Raw genomic sequence first — 17,034 nt, 5'->3', positions numbered from 1 at the left:
GGTACATGGTACATAGGCAGTGTAATGTGGTGAGTGATATTTGATACAGAACCCCAAAAACTAGAATCTTGAGCATTTAACATTAGGCCATTGATTTTGGACCACAATTTTGTGTGTGATTTTCGGCTTTTTCACACTGTGTTGAGGTCCTACATCGAATGTTACCTGGATTCCGGCAACCAAAGGGTGGTTTCCTCCAGCGGTGCCCATTGCCCAAATATCATTATCACTTGGTGCTTTGGGCTGCTGGGCCCGGCCCTCTTCCGGCCCATCACGTGTGGTTGCTGTCAGCTAAAGGGGTGGCAGCAAGTGGTGGGTGAGGGGGCACATGTGAATATGTAATGTGATCACACATACATACATACATACATACATACATACATACATGTGTACATACAAGATAACTTTTGCTTTTTTCTTTTTATTATTACGTGCATATATAAAATTATGTTCGAATAAAATATATATATTAAAATACTTTGAGATAAAAATAAATAAATAAATAAATAATATATGTAGTACATACGGAAAATAGACACATGGAAGGAACCAATGTATGTAAGGTAAGAAAAGGAAAATACAAGAGTGGAAGGACCGGTGAGAGAATGGAAGGCACCACTTCACTTCATCTAACTTTCACTGTCCATTAAATTTGTGTTAATTCTTAATTGTTACATTATCAAAATGCTAGTACTAATCAATAATTATAGAAATAGTATCTCTTAAGAACAATAATGTTTACATTTTTCTTAATGAGTTCATATAGCATTAATTAATCAACAGTATTTCCCTTTACCAACTAACATAAAACCTTTTTGCTCCTTGGAAACAAGACAACTAGAACTCTGAGATGGTTGATGGTATTAAGGTAGCAAAGTAAAAAGATGGTGCCTTAAGAGTGAAAAAGTAGAGAGAGAGGGGGGAAAGAAAAGAGTAATTAGGTGAAGAGTGATGATGGTAATAATAGAAGAGTAGATGTAGATGAGAAATTTTGGGAAGAGGCTTGCTTGCAATAAAAGTGAGTAAGGAAGGAACCCAAACCAAAAGTACTCACCTCATCTCACACAAACAAAAAATAAAAAGGACAAAGCAAAAACAAAACTTGAACACTTCAACTTGGTCTTTGTTCTTCTTCTTCTTCTTGGTTCTTGGACCAACACATACATACATACATACATAGCAAATAGCTTTTGTATTGCATTGCCTAAACACTAATCCTTCCTTTCCCTTCCCTTCCCTTCCCTTCCCTTCCCTCCCTAACACAAGTAACAAGTACACCTTCTCACACCGCACTTTCTTTTATATATATATATTTATATGCTTCCGACAAGACAGAGTTGGATCTGTGTATGCACCCCACGTGTTTGATTTTTGGTCTGGAAGCCTTAAATAGCACTGGTGGAGGCGGTGGAGTTGGAGTTGGTGTTGGTGGTGGTGGTGGTGGTGGTTGTAGTGGTGGTGGGGCAGGGATGATGAGTAGTACTAGCAGGTCGCCATTCACAGTGTCTCAGTGGCAGGAACTGGAGCACCAAGCTCTGATTTACAAGTACATGGTGGCTGGTCTTCCTGTTCCTCCTGATCTTGTTATCCCCATTCAGAAGAGCTTTGACTCTATTTCCCATTCCTTCTTCCACCACCCTGCTCGTGAGTCCTCTCTTCTCTCTAAATCTCACTCCTTTTTTTTCCCTTATAATATTCTCAATCTTTGTTTTATTAGGCCCTTCTTAAATATCTAAATGATAAATTTCATGTCATTTTTATTGTTTGTTACTGACATCACTGACTTTGTTCTCCACCCTTGAACACTGCACAAGGATGGGTATTCCGGTATTGCCCCCTTTGTACCTTAAAGACCTACACTATTTGCTGTAGGGTATGGTATAGTATTTGATTGTAACTAAACATACTTTCTTAGTGGCATGGATTTACTTCTCTTCCTGGATTAATTGGATTATTGAGAGAAAGAAACACGGATTTGTGATTTGTTTTTTATTTCCCTGTATGCAGCTTTCTGCTGTTGTAACAATCTTGCTGGTAAATTATCTTGATAAATCTGGACTTTATAAAATGTAGATTTGTACTTAGGTTTTGTCTATGTTGCTATGCTGCCAGCAGTGTGACTATTTGTGACCTTTGGCTTTTCTAGAAAATGGTGATAAAGAAGCATGCATAACTAACAGTGCATGTAATTTTGCAGTGAGTTATTGTTCTTTCTATGGGAAGAAGGTGGACCCGGAGCCAGGACGATGCAGGAGAACTGATGGGAAAAAGTGGAGGTGCTCTAAGGAAGCATACCCGGACTCCAAGTACTGTGAGCGACACATGCACCGTGGCCGCAACCGTTCAAGAAAGCCTGTGGAATCACAATCTATGACACAGTCATCATCCACTGTGACATCACTGACTGCTACAACTGGTGGCAGCAGTGGAACTGGAAGTTACCAGAACCTTAACACAATTACCTTTGCTAATCCTCAAGGCACTGGTTCTGGAGCTGAACAGACACATTATCATTTGGATTCTATCCCCTATGGGATTCCAAGCAGAGAGTACAGGTATGGACACTTTTATAAGTTGTTTGCTTGGAAGAGGAATACATCAAACATCTTATTGAGTTCCAATGCTGTTATCTGAATTTGATGTAGTTCTTTGATTTCTATCTCCGTGCAGATGAAATTTTGTTATGTAGATCATGATATGCTTTGTTTTTTTACCCTAATTCCTTGCCATACTTGGTAGCTTTTTCTAAGCATTTGATGTCGGAATGGCAGCCTTTTCAATGGTTATTTTATTCTAATAGCTGTTATGGGCCCTGATGTCTTCATGCAGAGTTTGAATTCTTTTGGCAATTTCTGAGAATGGTGGGGTTGTGTTGTTCTATTCTCTTGTCTATTTCATCTGCTGAATTTGCTGCAAAGATGCAAAAGCATTAGAATTCATTACAATGATATCACTGCAGAAGATTGAAGTACATATAATTTATGTATTTAATCACATTTATTTTGCAACTTATCAAAGGAAGAAAAGAGGTGTCAGCTACCTGGATTTTCTTCATCTTCTGTCAGAGTTTTGTGTGTGTATGTTTTTTCCCCCCTCATTTCAAAGTGGAACTAATCACTCTATTTCTGATCCTAAACTTCTGTCCAAATTTTACAAGTGAGAAATATGGTCATTTAATTGCCTTCCATTTTATCCCTTCCTTGCTTTATTCCTGATATATGAATATATGAGTTACATTCTAAACATCCCAAGATGCTAAGAGCCTAACATGTGGCTCTGCTAGCTTGCTGCAATATCTGTCACGTGGGGATAATGGAAAAGTAATGTTCAACTTTTTTTTATTTGGGTAAAAAGGATGTGTTGCATTCTCCTTTATTCTTTTGCAATCACTTTTGATTGCTTTTTATCAATTGCTATCATATGATATCTAATGGATATAATGGTATTGGTGCGTTTATGTTGGTTATGCTTTTATTAATGCATGAAGATAAGGATATGGCACATTTAAGTTGAAGTGTAGGTTCATTTTTTTTCCCTAATTTAAATTTGTCAGAGCAAAGTGCATATACTTTAGAGGATTGTAACAACAGAATTTGCACTCTAAGTTTCTTACATAATGGGCTGATTACACAATATAAAGTTCCTCTTATTTTCTTAAAAATTAATGGTATTGATCTTGTACAAGGTCATTATTAAATGGGCAATTGAAGCTCATGCCGGAATTAAAGCTTGGAATTCCTGTTTAACTTTCTCTTACTATAGCTGGGTTTGTAAGTTTGTTTTAGAAATGCTTTGATTTAAAGATGGCTTTGTAATTTGAGAAGACTGAACTTCTGTTGGTTTCAACACGGCCGCTTTGACACTTCCCCTCTCTGTGTTCGAAATTTCAATGATGCTAAATCATTCCTTTTAAATGGGATCTCCACTTAGTAATTTCATCATATAAATGAGATAATCTTAAGGTTATGTATTTCAAGGTTATTGCTTCATTGCATCATTCATATTTTGGTTGTATTTGCTTATCATCATTGTGATTATTTTCGTCTACTATTCAATATGGTCAATGGTACACCTTTTTCTTCCTGCTATAAGTTCTGATTTTAATTAAAAGAAGATTGAATCTTCAAGAAGTATCAGCATTCTTCTCCCATTAAATTGTGGCTAGTCTTATTTGAAACAAGCAGGTATCTTCAGGGAAATAAATCAGAGGGTGGCGAACAGAGTTTCTTTTCCAAAGCTTTAGGAAGCAACAAGGAACTTCGGATCGAAACGCAGCTGGAAAACACTTTGATGCCAACCAGAGTTGCCTCCTTCTCAACATCAAGATCAAACAACAACTCCATTTTGCCGGGTGATTATCTGCAGAATTCATATTTATCCGACGAGCATGCATCGGGTGAATCTGTGAAGCATGAGGGTCAGTCTCTTCGACCTTTCTTTGATGAATGGCCTAGGAGCAGGGATTCATGGTCTGGTCTGGAAGCAACTCAGCTGTCCATGTCCATTCCTATGTCGGCGTCGAACTTCTCTACAGCCAGCTCTCAATCCTCGCATGGCGAGACTAAATAAGCTCAAGTGTTTCGGCACGTAGCCACCAACAGCATATTGTTGCAGAAAACTAAGAACTATGTATTCATGTTTTTCAGCAACTGTCCTTGTTTCTCAGTACTGCCGCATCAATGTTTTGTCAGGACCGAACACAAAACAAGTTAATCAGTTATGCTTGCTCCAGTTATGTCTGGTTTTCCTTGTATTTTCATTAGTCTCTTTAGCTTTGAGGTTTGTGCCCTTTATGCTGAGGAATTGTCTACAACTGTATGGAACCTCATCTAGTGGGTGGATTTTATATATTCCTTCAACAATTTGCATGTAATGATTTAATTTATGTTGTATGAATTTGCTGCTGTTTGTCGTGAATGAATGCATACTATTTCTTTTTGCATTTGGGATGGAGAAACCTTCAAAATTGGGACTGGACTATTATTAGAGCCACTTGACAAGTTAGACAATTATCTAACAAGAATGCTCCTTGTATATGGGAATGTCTAGGGTTACATCTTACATGTCCCTTCTCATCCAAACACTCTTCCTCCTAGTGTTTGTTCCAAAAAGTTGGAAAGACATGAAAATTATTAGTAGTTATTATTCATGTAAAGATGTTTTATTGGAAGAATGAAGATAATAATTAAGATATTGATATATTTTGCATTAAGCAGTTTAATCAAATATACTCATTTAATAATTTAATTATATACATCTAAATAATATATTTACAGTAACTAAAACAAATTTATATCAGTATCCGCCTACATTTATATTAAATTATTAATGGATAAATCATAAATGAAGTAGCATGCCTGTGAGCTAGAAAATAAGAAAGAGAAAGCAGTTAAAAACTTAGAAATGAAAATTACAATTTGTATGTCAATACATGGCTTTCAAAAACGGTGTCGTATTCTGTATCCGCCATATCTCCCATCTTCGCTGGACGTTACTCTAACGTGAACTTCAGAACTAGATCCAGAGAGAAGAAGACGAAGAAGATCCAATTCTTCTTGAATTAGAAATCTGAGATAACAATACTAATAACAGCAATAGAGATTAACGTAACGATGGGATGGGGAAGAACGATGTACGAAGGGGTGGTGGTGGTTGGATCGCTGTGCCTGCTCGGCTGGGCGGGGCTGTGGTTCCTGAACCGCCGTCTCTACAAAGAGTACGAAGAAAAGCGCGCACTCGTTCAGATCATCTTCTCCGTCGTGTTCGCTTTCTCCTGCAATCTCCTCCAACTCGTTCTCTTCGAGATCATTCCCATTCTGTCCAAACAGGCACGTGTCCTCAACTGGAAGCTCGATCTATTGTGCTTGATTCTCCTTCTCGTGTTCATGCTCCCTTATTACCACTGTTACCTCATGCTGAAGAACAACGCAGTTAGGAACGAGAGGGCCGCACTCGGAGCCCTTATCTTCCTCTTCGCTTTCCTCTATGCCTTCTGGCGAATGGGGATTCACTTCCCTATGCCTTCACCTGACAAAGGCTTCTTCACTATGCCACAGCTTGTGAGTCGAATTGGGGTCATTGGTGTCACCGTCATGGCTGTTCTCTCCGGTTTCGGTGCCGTTAACTTGCCCTTCAGTTATTTGTCCCTTTTCATCAGGTTAGCCTTTCATTCATTCGTTTAACATCGTGTCATGGTTATTCGCTTCTGTCTGTTAAACTAAACCCTGTATTTATGTTCTGTTTAGAGAGATTGAGGAGTCTGAGATCAAGTCCTTGGAAAGACAACTAATGCAGTCCATTGAGACTTGCATAGCAAAGAAGAAGAAGATTATTCTTTCCCAAATTGAGATTGACCAAACTCAAGGAGCTGATGAGGTTTACTGTTATTTATTTATTTATTTATTTATTTATTTATTTATTTATTTATTTATTATTATTATTTTGTTTTCATTTGAATTGCACCTTATTTATTCATTTTAATCAAAATGCATCTGGGAAAAGATAATAAGTCCTGTAAAGTAACAATAGAGAACAGACAACAGTGAGCTAAAGTGTACTGAGTATGAGTTAGAACCTGTTATTTTCATTTGCATTTCTGCTTTAGAGAAGAGAATAATGACATTGTTTGATCTGCATATCTTAGAAAGAAAAGGGAAAGTTCAAAAATGATTTTGCTATGTTACATGTTATAGGGACGTTTCATACAACCAAATACTCCTAAATAATTTCATCTTATTTGTTTCAAGCAAAGTTTATTCTTCTGATTTCATATAGGGCTCATGTTAACAACACCTGAGAAAAAAAAATAAAAGATTTGCAATGGATGGTTGATGTGGATTAATTTTGTAGTAGGCAATATGCTTTGAATTTAGTTCTTCTGTGTTTTGGTACAGCCTTTGCATGCCATTTATACTTTTTATGTTGCTGCAGAAGTTAAGCGCCAGATCTTTATTCAAACGTATTGTTGGAACTGTTGTTCGATCTGTGCAAGAGGACCAAAAGGTGCAAGGTAAGTTTTGTTTCACTCCTAAAATGCCTTTCAAGGTTTAAAGTAATTCTTTGTGACTGTGGTGTCCTTCTTACATCTTTCTCAATTTAGTCATGTTTCCTAACATTTAGAATTGAAAGAGGTCCACTTTGCTAAGGAAAGTGGGACTTTTAGGATATTTTAACTCTGGCTAATATACTTGTGTGATTACTTTTAAAATGTATGTATAATATGATAATCTTATTTAGTTTTAGTTTAGACATAAATAAAGAAAATGTAATATATTATATTTTTTTGTCACATGAAGATATCAAAGACACGGAAGCAGAGGTAAATGCTTTGGAGGAGCTTTCAAAGCAAATGTTCTTGGAGATCTATGAGCTTCGACAAGCAAAGGTTTATTTATTTATTTTATTTGACAGGATTCCTTCTTTCACTAGGCATTTATGGGGTCTGTTTTCTTGTTAGAGCTTATAATTAAGCTTGTAGTGGCCATGTCAGTTTTAGTGTGTTATATACTGTCCTTGTTGTTGTTGTATGCTAGGAACTGTTATGGCTATGATTTTAATATATGTGTCTTGGGGCATTCTATTCTCAATTGGATTTGTTAAATTTTTAATGACAATTCCCTGTTCGGATAGAGGTTATAATATGTGTCCTGTATCGCAGGCAATCTAAGTATTATCCATTACATATGTTTCATATTGTTCCCTTCTTTCTCTTTGTCTCTTTTAATATGTTATATCAAATCCTCAGAATTCATCCACCCTCAAAAACCAATCATAGGTCTTATTCCAATGGCCAAAATTCTTATGTTTGGTTGGTTTTTGACAATGCACTCTCTGAATCTAGGCTTTTGGCATTGTGAATTTGAGGAATGCATATGTTGTATGGAATGAACAAATTAGGAGTTGACTTCCTATCAAAATACATGTGTGTTTATGTGTGTGCATATGACTTGTTTGTCTCCAGAAATTACAGACTTGACCGAGTGTTATTTGGTTCTGATGTTGCAGGAAGCAGCTGCTTATTCTCGAACTTGGAGAGGGCACATGCAGAACCTGCTTGGCTATGCTTGTTCTGCATATTGTGTGTATAAAATGATCAAGGTATTGTAATGTAGGGCAGCTAGAATTATATAAGGTGAAATTAGAATTTTAGTGGATAAAAGATACCAGAAGTGCTGAACTGAAGGTTTGCCACTTGATAGACACTAGTTTATGAAATGTGTGTGATAATAATAAATATGAGATTGGTCAGTAGCTTACATTTTAACTAAGAGATTTTGGATTCAAGTCTTAAAAATAGCAACAAATATTTTTTTATGAATTATATACGACGAAGAGAATTTTAGGAAAGAAAGTTGTGCACCTAACCTCTCCCATATCCTCATTATATATAGCAAGTATAATAGTAGGTGTTAGGGTGCAGATGGGTTGTAAGCAATATATTGAACTTCATGTTATATTTGAAAGCAATAATGTTGGACTCTTGATTAATTAATTAATTTTATTTTTCCAAATAGCACCACATTCCTCTGAAAGAAAGACATTACATTTATTCTTTTAGGTTGAATGGTTGATAAAATGTTTTGACCACAGTAATAGTATAACTTTTTTTTAGCAATAATGTAAGAGCTCGTGATACTTTGGAATATGTTCTAGCTAACGTGGCTAATTGATTCAATCTTTCCTTGCAGTCATTGCAAAGTGTTGTGTTCAAACAGGTAATTTCATTCCTCAACGAGTTCATCTTTTTTGCTGTTGATCATATTTTTGGAAAAGAATAGCATCCCAGCTATTAGGCTGACATTTTTATTTTGCTAATGTGTTTCTTTGGTAATGTATTTGTTATATTGTGCAGGCTGGTTCAGTTGATCCTGTGACAATGATAATCAAAATATCCTTACAGTTCTTTGATATTGGAATAGATGCGGCCTTATTATCACAGGTTAGCATCTAGTTTTTTGCCAATTGTATAGCTTTTATAGAGTGGATTAGTGTTTTTCTTCAAATCTGGCTCCAAAGCTGATGGATTCTTATCTTTAAATTTGTAAGAGAGCAGTTAATTAAGTTTCTTTGTTCATATACAATTCAATTATTTGCAGTGGACCTGTCTACTGTTGTTTTTCAGGTTTAAGTGTTTACGTAGATTATTATATTTTGGTGGACCTCTATTTTGCTATTTATAAACATGAATAACAATAAATTTTAGTGTAATCCTGTGATTATATTTGATGTTGCATTTTATTGATTTTGTTATGTATTTATTTTTACAGTACATTTCATTGCTATTCATCGGAATGTTGGTTGTGATATCGGTCCGTGGATTCTTGACAAATCTAATGAAGGTATTGCAGCAGATTTTGATTGCATTTTTCCCGATGAGGTGTTTTAGGGCCATAGCTTGGACCAGAAAGCATATATATATATGAGCCTACAATTGCATTTTCATCTTGTTAACTTGTTGTAAATCAAGTTTCATCCTTTTTTCTCCCTATTTTCTGCATGCAGTTCTTTTTCGCTGTTTCAAGAGTTGGAAGTGGATCTTCAAGCAATGTCGTTCTCTTTCTATCAGAAATAATGGGAATGTATTTTTTATCTTCTATTCTTTTGATTAGGAAAAGCTTAGCAACTGAATACAGGTAGAGTAGCAGTGCGTACTTTGGAAATGTTCTAGATAATTTGTCAGTTGTTTGTGTCATGTGGATCTTGAATTATGAAACTATGTGATTTTTTTTATTTATTTTAATAAAAAAATTGATCTTAATTCAAAGCTGGTAATAGTAAGATGAACATTTGATCATGTATTTGGAGCATACAATCATCTGAAAATTTTTGTTCAAATGTATTCATAGACCAAAGCATGGTTTTCTTTTCTTGTGTTAACTAATGCATAGGCATTCTTCAAGGTATTTCCTATGTCACTGAAATTCTTGCATGATAAATCATAAATGCATGTCCAGATGATTTCAAATCTAAATCACTTGGCAGGATTATTATAACAGAGGTGTTGGGTGGAGATATTCAGTTTGACTTTTATCACCGGTGGTTTGACGCAATTTTTGTGGCTAGTGCATTCCTTTCACTGCTTTTACTATCAGCACATTATACATCTCGTCAAACTGACAAACACCCTATTGATTGTGAGTATACTTTTTCATTTGTGTCTGATAGTTAGTCTTCTATCAACCTTGAATTGTGGATCTGGTTGTTAAAGAAATTAATTAATGTTTTCACTCTTTTATTTGTTTGTGGAACAGGAAACATACTACCTAGATGCATGTATAGTTTCCAAGTCCGTGAAAAAAGGTATGATATCATGAAACTAATATTTTAGGATCATATCCTTTATATGGGTGCATTTAAATGTACTTGATATTCATAATTCTTATTCAATCTTTCTATATGCCAGTGCATAGCAGATTATCATCTGATCATAAAGTTGATAATTGGGGAGATTGGGAAAGGGTAATTGATATTGTATCAGTAGTAGCCAAAAGATGGGTCTTATTTATACTGCCGAAATTGAAAAACGGTTGTTCCAATTAATCTCTTTTGGGAATGGAACCTTCTGAACCAAAAAATATGTTGATTTACTTATGCTTTGATTATATAATTTGAAGTAAATGCTCTAACATTTCAATTCAGATTACTTAATAGGTATATTGTCTACTACTGATGTATGATATGATTTGAAGATATCTTATAGAAGCATGGCTGGATCCTGGATGGGTTCTTTCAATTTTTTTTTTTTGTTTTTGTTTTTGTTTTTATTTGAAAGAATTGGGTAGGATGTTTTCCACGTGATTAATAAATAAGTAATGCAGCAACATCTTTTGCATTGGCATGGGCTTCGAAAAACAAAACCCTCTGCTATTTTTGGTATATCTCGTCCTACTTTATTTTATCTTCACTTGCTGCTAGGTTTTGTTTCAATTTCATGAACTAGAAATGGACACCATTTCCACGAAACAGCCAATCTCATTGCCTTATTGCTAAAATAAAAATGGACGAGACTCAAATGACCTTAAATTGTAATTCATTTTTATGGTTTCAACTTTCAACTAGTTATCTATAATAATTTTTTACTCTCAGTTAATTTGACAAGTACGTTTGCTTTTAGAGTTTGTTAAAATTTTCAATTTACTTGTGGTATGACTTTAAATTTATAACACACTTATTTTTAATGGCCAGATGTTACACTATGTTGAAATGAAATGGCACTCTCTTCTGACTTCCGGTAGGACGATACGATACGTTAAAGGTTGTTCATCAGCTTATGGTGGCGCCTGAGGAATGCAGCATCCATTATTTGCTGTCATGGGTAGTAAAGAGTGTTTAGGCCCCATGGAAATTGATCACTTAATGCTCATATAGGAAAAGAGCATTGCATATGGAGTATGGAGGCTGCTTCAGTGAGTCAATACTGGATAGTTTGCCAGCACTGTGCGAGACAAGGATAATGATTGATCACCTGTTGCTTTATTCTATGGTGGGAACTGAACTAATCCCTTGATTTTTTTTTTCGTATGGTTTGATCTACTGGAAGATGCGGTGTGTAATCAAGTCAACGAGTAGTTTGACTTCTAGATCAAGCCTTATACGCGAGTGATATTGATTGTACTCATCAACAAACTCAACTACTACAATGTTATTTCAAGTGTTGTATTTCTTGTGTTCTTGAGGGTTCCCTTTTCTCTTATATTCGATTTCTGTAGATTCATTTTTACATATTATTATGTTTTGTTTTGCAACCAATTGTAGTTATTAGTTCGTTGATTAGGTACCGTATATTAACAAAGTTCTTTATTTAATTATTGGTCAGATTATGAAAGTTAATGTGTAAGAAGCAATGATAAGATATAAGATCGGGTAACCAACTTGGGTTGGTCGAGTGGTCACCTCACTCGTCCGCTTAAGCAAGTGTCGGGAGTTCGAATCCCGCCTTGTGCATGCAGTAACTCATTGGCCAGCGGCAGACTCTTAAATGGAGCTCAGATTCGCGACGGAGTAGTTCTTGACCTGTTGGGTTGGGGGATACCGTAAACAACCAAAAAAAAGATATAAGATCGGGCAAGATATGGAAGCCATTGAGTTAAGCATTTACTATCTAGCTAGTGGGGTAAGACACGAGGAAATTTGTCCGGGTTCTTTCAAAATGACGTAGACCAAATTGAAATATGCTTTTGAGGCCTTGATCCAAATGGGAAATTTAAAAAAAAGTTCTATATTATCATCTACAAATAAAGTAATTAATTTTTTTTTTACCTAACATATAAATGAGAGAATTGGACTGCCTTGTTACTACTATATGGATGTTCATTGAGTGTGTACTCATCATGATTTATTCCTCCAATCAAGTACTTTTGACAGTAGAATCATTAAAAAATAAATTTTGAGCAGGTAGAATCATTAAAGAATAAACACATGTATAAATAGGGACATAGGATAAAGTATTTGAGACACACAGCAATAATAATAATTCTTCTTTCTTCATATATATTTTTTTTCTCTTTTCTTTACTCATATATTAAATAAATATATGAATCATCTATATTATATTGAGTTAATTATATTGGTGAATATTAATACTAAAATTTTCTATTTACACATTTTTATTTTATATTTATTTTCTCTTTCTTATTTATTTATTTTACAACACGTTCTCAGCACGAGACTTTAATCAAAATTTAAGAAAACTCAAGTAATAAATTTTTATTATGTCAAAATTCTCTCATCTTAAATTTAATGCTCTTGATATATCTGGAAACAACTACTTATCATGGATACTAGATGCTGAAATCCATCTTGATTCAATGGATCTTAGAGATACCATTAAAGCTGAAAATAATGCATCCCAAAAGCATAAAGCTAAAGTCATGATATTCCTTCGTCGTCATCTTGACGAAGAATTGAAAAATGAATATCTCACATTAAAAGATCCTGCAGATGTTTGGAAAAACCTTGAAGAAAGGTATAATCATCAAAAGACAGTGATACTTTCTCAAGCCCGATATGAGTGAACGCACTTACATCTACATGATTTTAAATCCATAAATGAATATAATTCAGCAATGTTTCAAATTACCTCACGAATGAAATTATGTGGGGAAAAGATAACTGATAATGACATGTTAGAAAAAACCTTTCTCGACCTTCCATGTCTCAAATGTGCTCCTACAGCAGTAGTATCGAGAAAAAGAATTTAAAAAATATCATGAGCTAATTTCTTGCCTTCTTGTTGCTGAATGTAACAATGAATTATTTTTAAGAAATCATGAAGCGCGCCCAGCTAGCGCTGTCCCGTTTTCTGAAGCAAATGCAGCAAATCATAACCCCAAAAGAGATAAACGGTAAAGTTTTGGTAACAAGAAAAATTATGGAAGGAAGAAAAATTATATTCACAAGAAAGCTCACCAAAAATGGGATAAAGGAAGAAAAAATGGGCAAAATAAATCAACAGAGGATAAATATTTCTGTTGTGGTGGAAATGGCCATTGGTCGCCTACCTATCGTACCCCGATGCACCTAGTTGATCTTTATCAAGCATCATTGAAAAAGAATGACAAAGGAAAGGAGACAATTTTTTTTCAAATGATGTTGCTAAAAATTACACCACTCATTATGATGTATCTGATTTCTTTGAGGATTCTGAAGAAAATATTGACCATTTGATCGATAATGGAAAAGTTTAATATGTGAGTTTGTTAAGTACTTATGTAAATAAATAATGTAAGAAATTTTTTGTTAAGTTTTATTTTCTATGCATTTGAATTTCAAGTATGATGTATATAAATAATGTTTAATAAAATATTTATATTTATGAATTTTAAAATTACTAAATGTGCCAAGTTCTAAATTAATAATAATAAAATTTTTAGTATATGATATTATATATAGTACTTCTTAGAAAAACAATCAAGAAAATAATTTTACTGCGCATATTCTTTTATTCATTTTATTATTATTGTTTGTCTTGAAGAAAATTGCAAGGACATATAGTGAAGATGTTTGTCTTGCGAATAGTACAAGTTCACATACCATTCTCAAAAGTAATATATATTTTACACATCTTGTACCAAAAGAATAATATGTTAATACTATTTTTGACTCAGGCAATATGATAGAAAGTTCCGGAAGATTTATAATTTTGTTTCCTAGAGGAACATAATTCATAATAAATAATGCACTATTGTCTACTAAGTCTCTAAGGAACTTATTGAATTTCAAAGATATTCGCCAAAATAGATATCATATTGAAACAATGAATGAGAGAAATTATGGGTACTTATGTATCACAACTCATGATTTAAATAAAAATATTATATTATAGAAAAGTTACCCTCACTTTCATATGGGTTATATTACACTAAAATTAATGCAATTGAATCAGATGTCATTGTAAATCTGAAGTTTACCAACCCAAATGAATTTATAATTTGGCATGACCTATTGGGTCATTCGAGAACAACCATGATGTGGTGAATTATTCAAAACTCCCATGAACATTCACTAAAGAACCAGAAGATTTTTAAATCCAATGAATTTTGTTGTGCTACATATTCTCAAGGAAAGTTAATTTTAAGGACATCACCAGTAAAGATTGGATTTGAGTCCCCTGAATTCTTAGAAAAGATTCAAGGTGATATATGTGTACCTATTCATCCATCATGTGGATCTTTTAGATATTTTATGATCCTAATAGACATATCTTCAAGATGATCACATGTGTGTTTATTGTCATTTCGTAACCTGGCGTTTGCGAGATTACTTGCTCAAATTATTCGATTAAAAGCATAGTTTCTAGAAAATCCAATCAAAGCAATTCGTTTTGATAATGCTGGTGAATTTACTTCTCAAGCCTTTGATGCTTATTGTATGGCTAACGGAATAAACGTTGAACATCTAGTAGCTCATGTTCACATACAAAATGGGTTAGCAGAATCACTTATTAAACACTTCCAATTAATTGTTAGACCCTTATTTATGAGAACAAATCTCTCAATCTCTGTTTGGAGGCATGCAATACTACGTGCTGTAGTATTTATTCGTTTGAGGCCAATAAGATACCATCAGTTCTCTCCTATGCAATTAGCTTTTAGCCAACAGTTAAATGTTTTCCATTTAAGAGTATTCGGGTATGCGGTATATGTTTTCATTGCACCACCTTCTCGCACCAAAATGGGACCCAAAAAAATTGGGGATATATATTGAATATGATTCTCCCTCTATAGTGAGGTATCTTGAGATATAAACTGGAGATGTATTTAAAGCCCGATTTGCATATTGTCATTTTGATAAATCAAAATTTCCAACTTTAGGGAGAGAGAATATGCTACTTGAAAAGGAACTTAATTGGAATGCATCATTCTTGATGCATTTAGATCCTCGATAAGGGCAATATGAACTAGAAGTTCAAAAGATTATACATTTGCAAAGAATAGCAAATGAATTACCTGATGCATTTTCTGATACGAAAAGGATTACTAAATCCTATATACCAGTTGGAAATGCTCCAATCCGAATTGATATTCCAGTCCGATAAATGACCATTGAAACAAATTCATGTAAAAAAGCGTGGTAGGTCTGTCGATTCCAAAGACAAAAATCTTCGAAAAGAAAAGCGATAAATACTATTTCTGTTGAAAAAGATAAATACATAGTAAAGACTCCTGTAGTTATCCAAATTCTGATATAATTTTGACACCAGAAGACGTTCAGGTACTTGAAAATTGTGAAAATGACGATATCTCGATAAATTATGTCTTAACAAGAGAAAAATGAGACCAAATACGACAATTGTCAATGAAATATTTGCATATAATGTGACATTAAATATCATGCATGAAAGTAAGGATTTTGAGCCAAGAATAGTCGAAGAGTATCGACAAATGAATGATTAGCCAAAATGGAAAGAATCTATGAAGGCTAAGTTAAACTCACTTGCAAAACGTGAAGTCTTTGGACTTGTAGTCCGTACACCAGAAGATATAAAACCTGTTGGATACAGATGGGTATTTGTGAGAAAACGAAATGAGAAAAATGAAATTGTACTTATACGCTACAAAGCTCGACTTGTGGCACAAGGTTTTTCACAAAAGTTTGGTATAGATTATGAAGAAACATATTCCGCTGTAATGGATACAATAACATTACGTTATTTGGTCAGTTTATCTACATATCATAAACTATATATGCCTTTAATAGATGTAGTAACAACCTACTTATACAGCTCGTTACATCGTGATATCTATATGAAAGTCCCTAAAGAATTAAAGATATCTAAATCATCCAATGAATATTCACAAGGGTTATACTCAGTTAAATTGTAAAGATCTTTATATGATATAAAGCAATCTGAACGAATGTTGTATAATCGTCTTACTGAGTATCTTGCCAAAAACGGATTTAAGAATGATAATATCTGTCCATGTATTTTCATAAAGAAATCTGTATTTGAATTCATTATAATTGCTATGTACGTTGATAATTTAAATATCATTGGAACCCCTGAATAGATTTCAATAATTATAAAAGCTCTAAAAAAAGAGTTTGAGATGAAAGATTGATGAGCAGATAATTTGTACGCTTTTTGGCATTGTTTTTAGTATGTTTTTAGTATGATCTAGTTAGTTTTTAGTATATTTTTATTAGTTTTTAGTTAAAATTTACTTTTCTGGGCTTTACTATGAGTTTGTGTGTTTTTCTATGATTTCAGGTATTTTCTGGCTGAAATTGAGGGACCTGAGCAAAAATCTGATTCAGAGACTGAAAAGGACTGCAGATGCTGTTGGATTCTGACCTCCCTGCACTCGAAGTGGATTTTCTGGAGCTACAGAAGCCCAATTGGCGCGCTCTCAACGGCGTTGGAAAGTAGACATACTGGGCTTTCCAGCAATATATGATAGTCCATACTTTGCCCAAGATTTGATGGCCCAAACCGGCCTTCAAAGTCACCTTCAGAATTCCCAGCGTTAAACGCCGGAACTGGCACAAGAATGGGAGTTAAACGCCCAAACTGGCACCAAAGCTGGCGTTTAACTC

General features: G+C 34.3%; 2 protein-coding genes across 2 annotated transcripts; both read left to right on the top strand.

Annotated features, from left to right (window-relative positions):
• Window positions 1-1,000: 1,000 nt before the first annotated feature.
• Window positions 1,001-4,917, top strand: LOC107488486 (growth-regulating factor 4). Its single transcript, XM_016109236.3, has 3 exons — window positions 1,001-1,644; window positions 2,198-2,555; window positions 4,185-4,917. Exons 1-3 carry the CDS (start codon window positions 1,350-1,352, stop codon window positions 4,567-4,569), a joined length of 1,038 nt encoding a protein of 345 aa, XP_015964722.1. The 5' UTR covers window positions 1,001-1,349; the 3' UTR covers window positions 4,570-4,917.
• Window positions 4,918-5,396: 479 nt separating this feature from the next.
• LOC107488485 (GPCR-type G protein 2) lies at window positions 5,397-11,669 on the top strand. Its single transcript, XM_016109235.3, has 12 exons — window positions 5,397-6,157; window positions 6,246-6,375; window positions 6,931-7,009; window positions 7,296-7,384; window positions 8,005-8,097; window positions 8,688-8,714; window positions 8,852-8,938; window positions 9,267-9,338; window positions 9,502-9,632; window positions 9,982-10,133; window positions 10,251-10,299; window positions 11,185-11,669. Coding segments are annotated over exons 1-11 (1,407 nt in total). The 5' UTR covers window positions 5,397-5,612; the 3' UTR covers window positions 10,253-10,299; window positions 11,185-11,669.
• Window positions 11,670-17,034: the final 5,365 nt, after the last annotated feature.

Source organism: Arachis duranensis, chromosome 5 (genome assembly GCF_000817695.3).
Source record: "Arachis duranensis cultivar V14167 chromosome 5, aradu.V14167.gnm2.J7QH, whole genome shotgun sequence".
Taxonomy (NCBI): Eukaryota; Viridiplantae; Streptophyta; class Magnoliopsida; order Fabales; family Fabaceae; genus Arachis; species Arachis duranensis.
The sequence above is the reverse complement of the archived record's forward strand: the minus strand, read 5'-3'. Positions and strand labels throughout refer to the sequence as shown.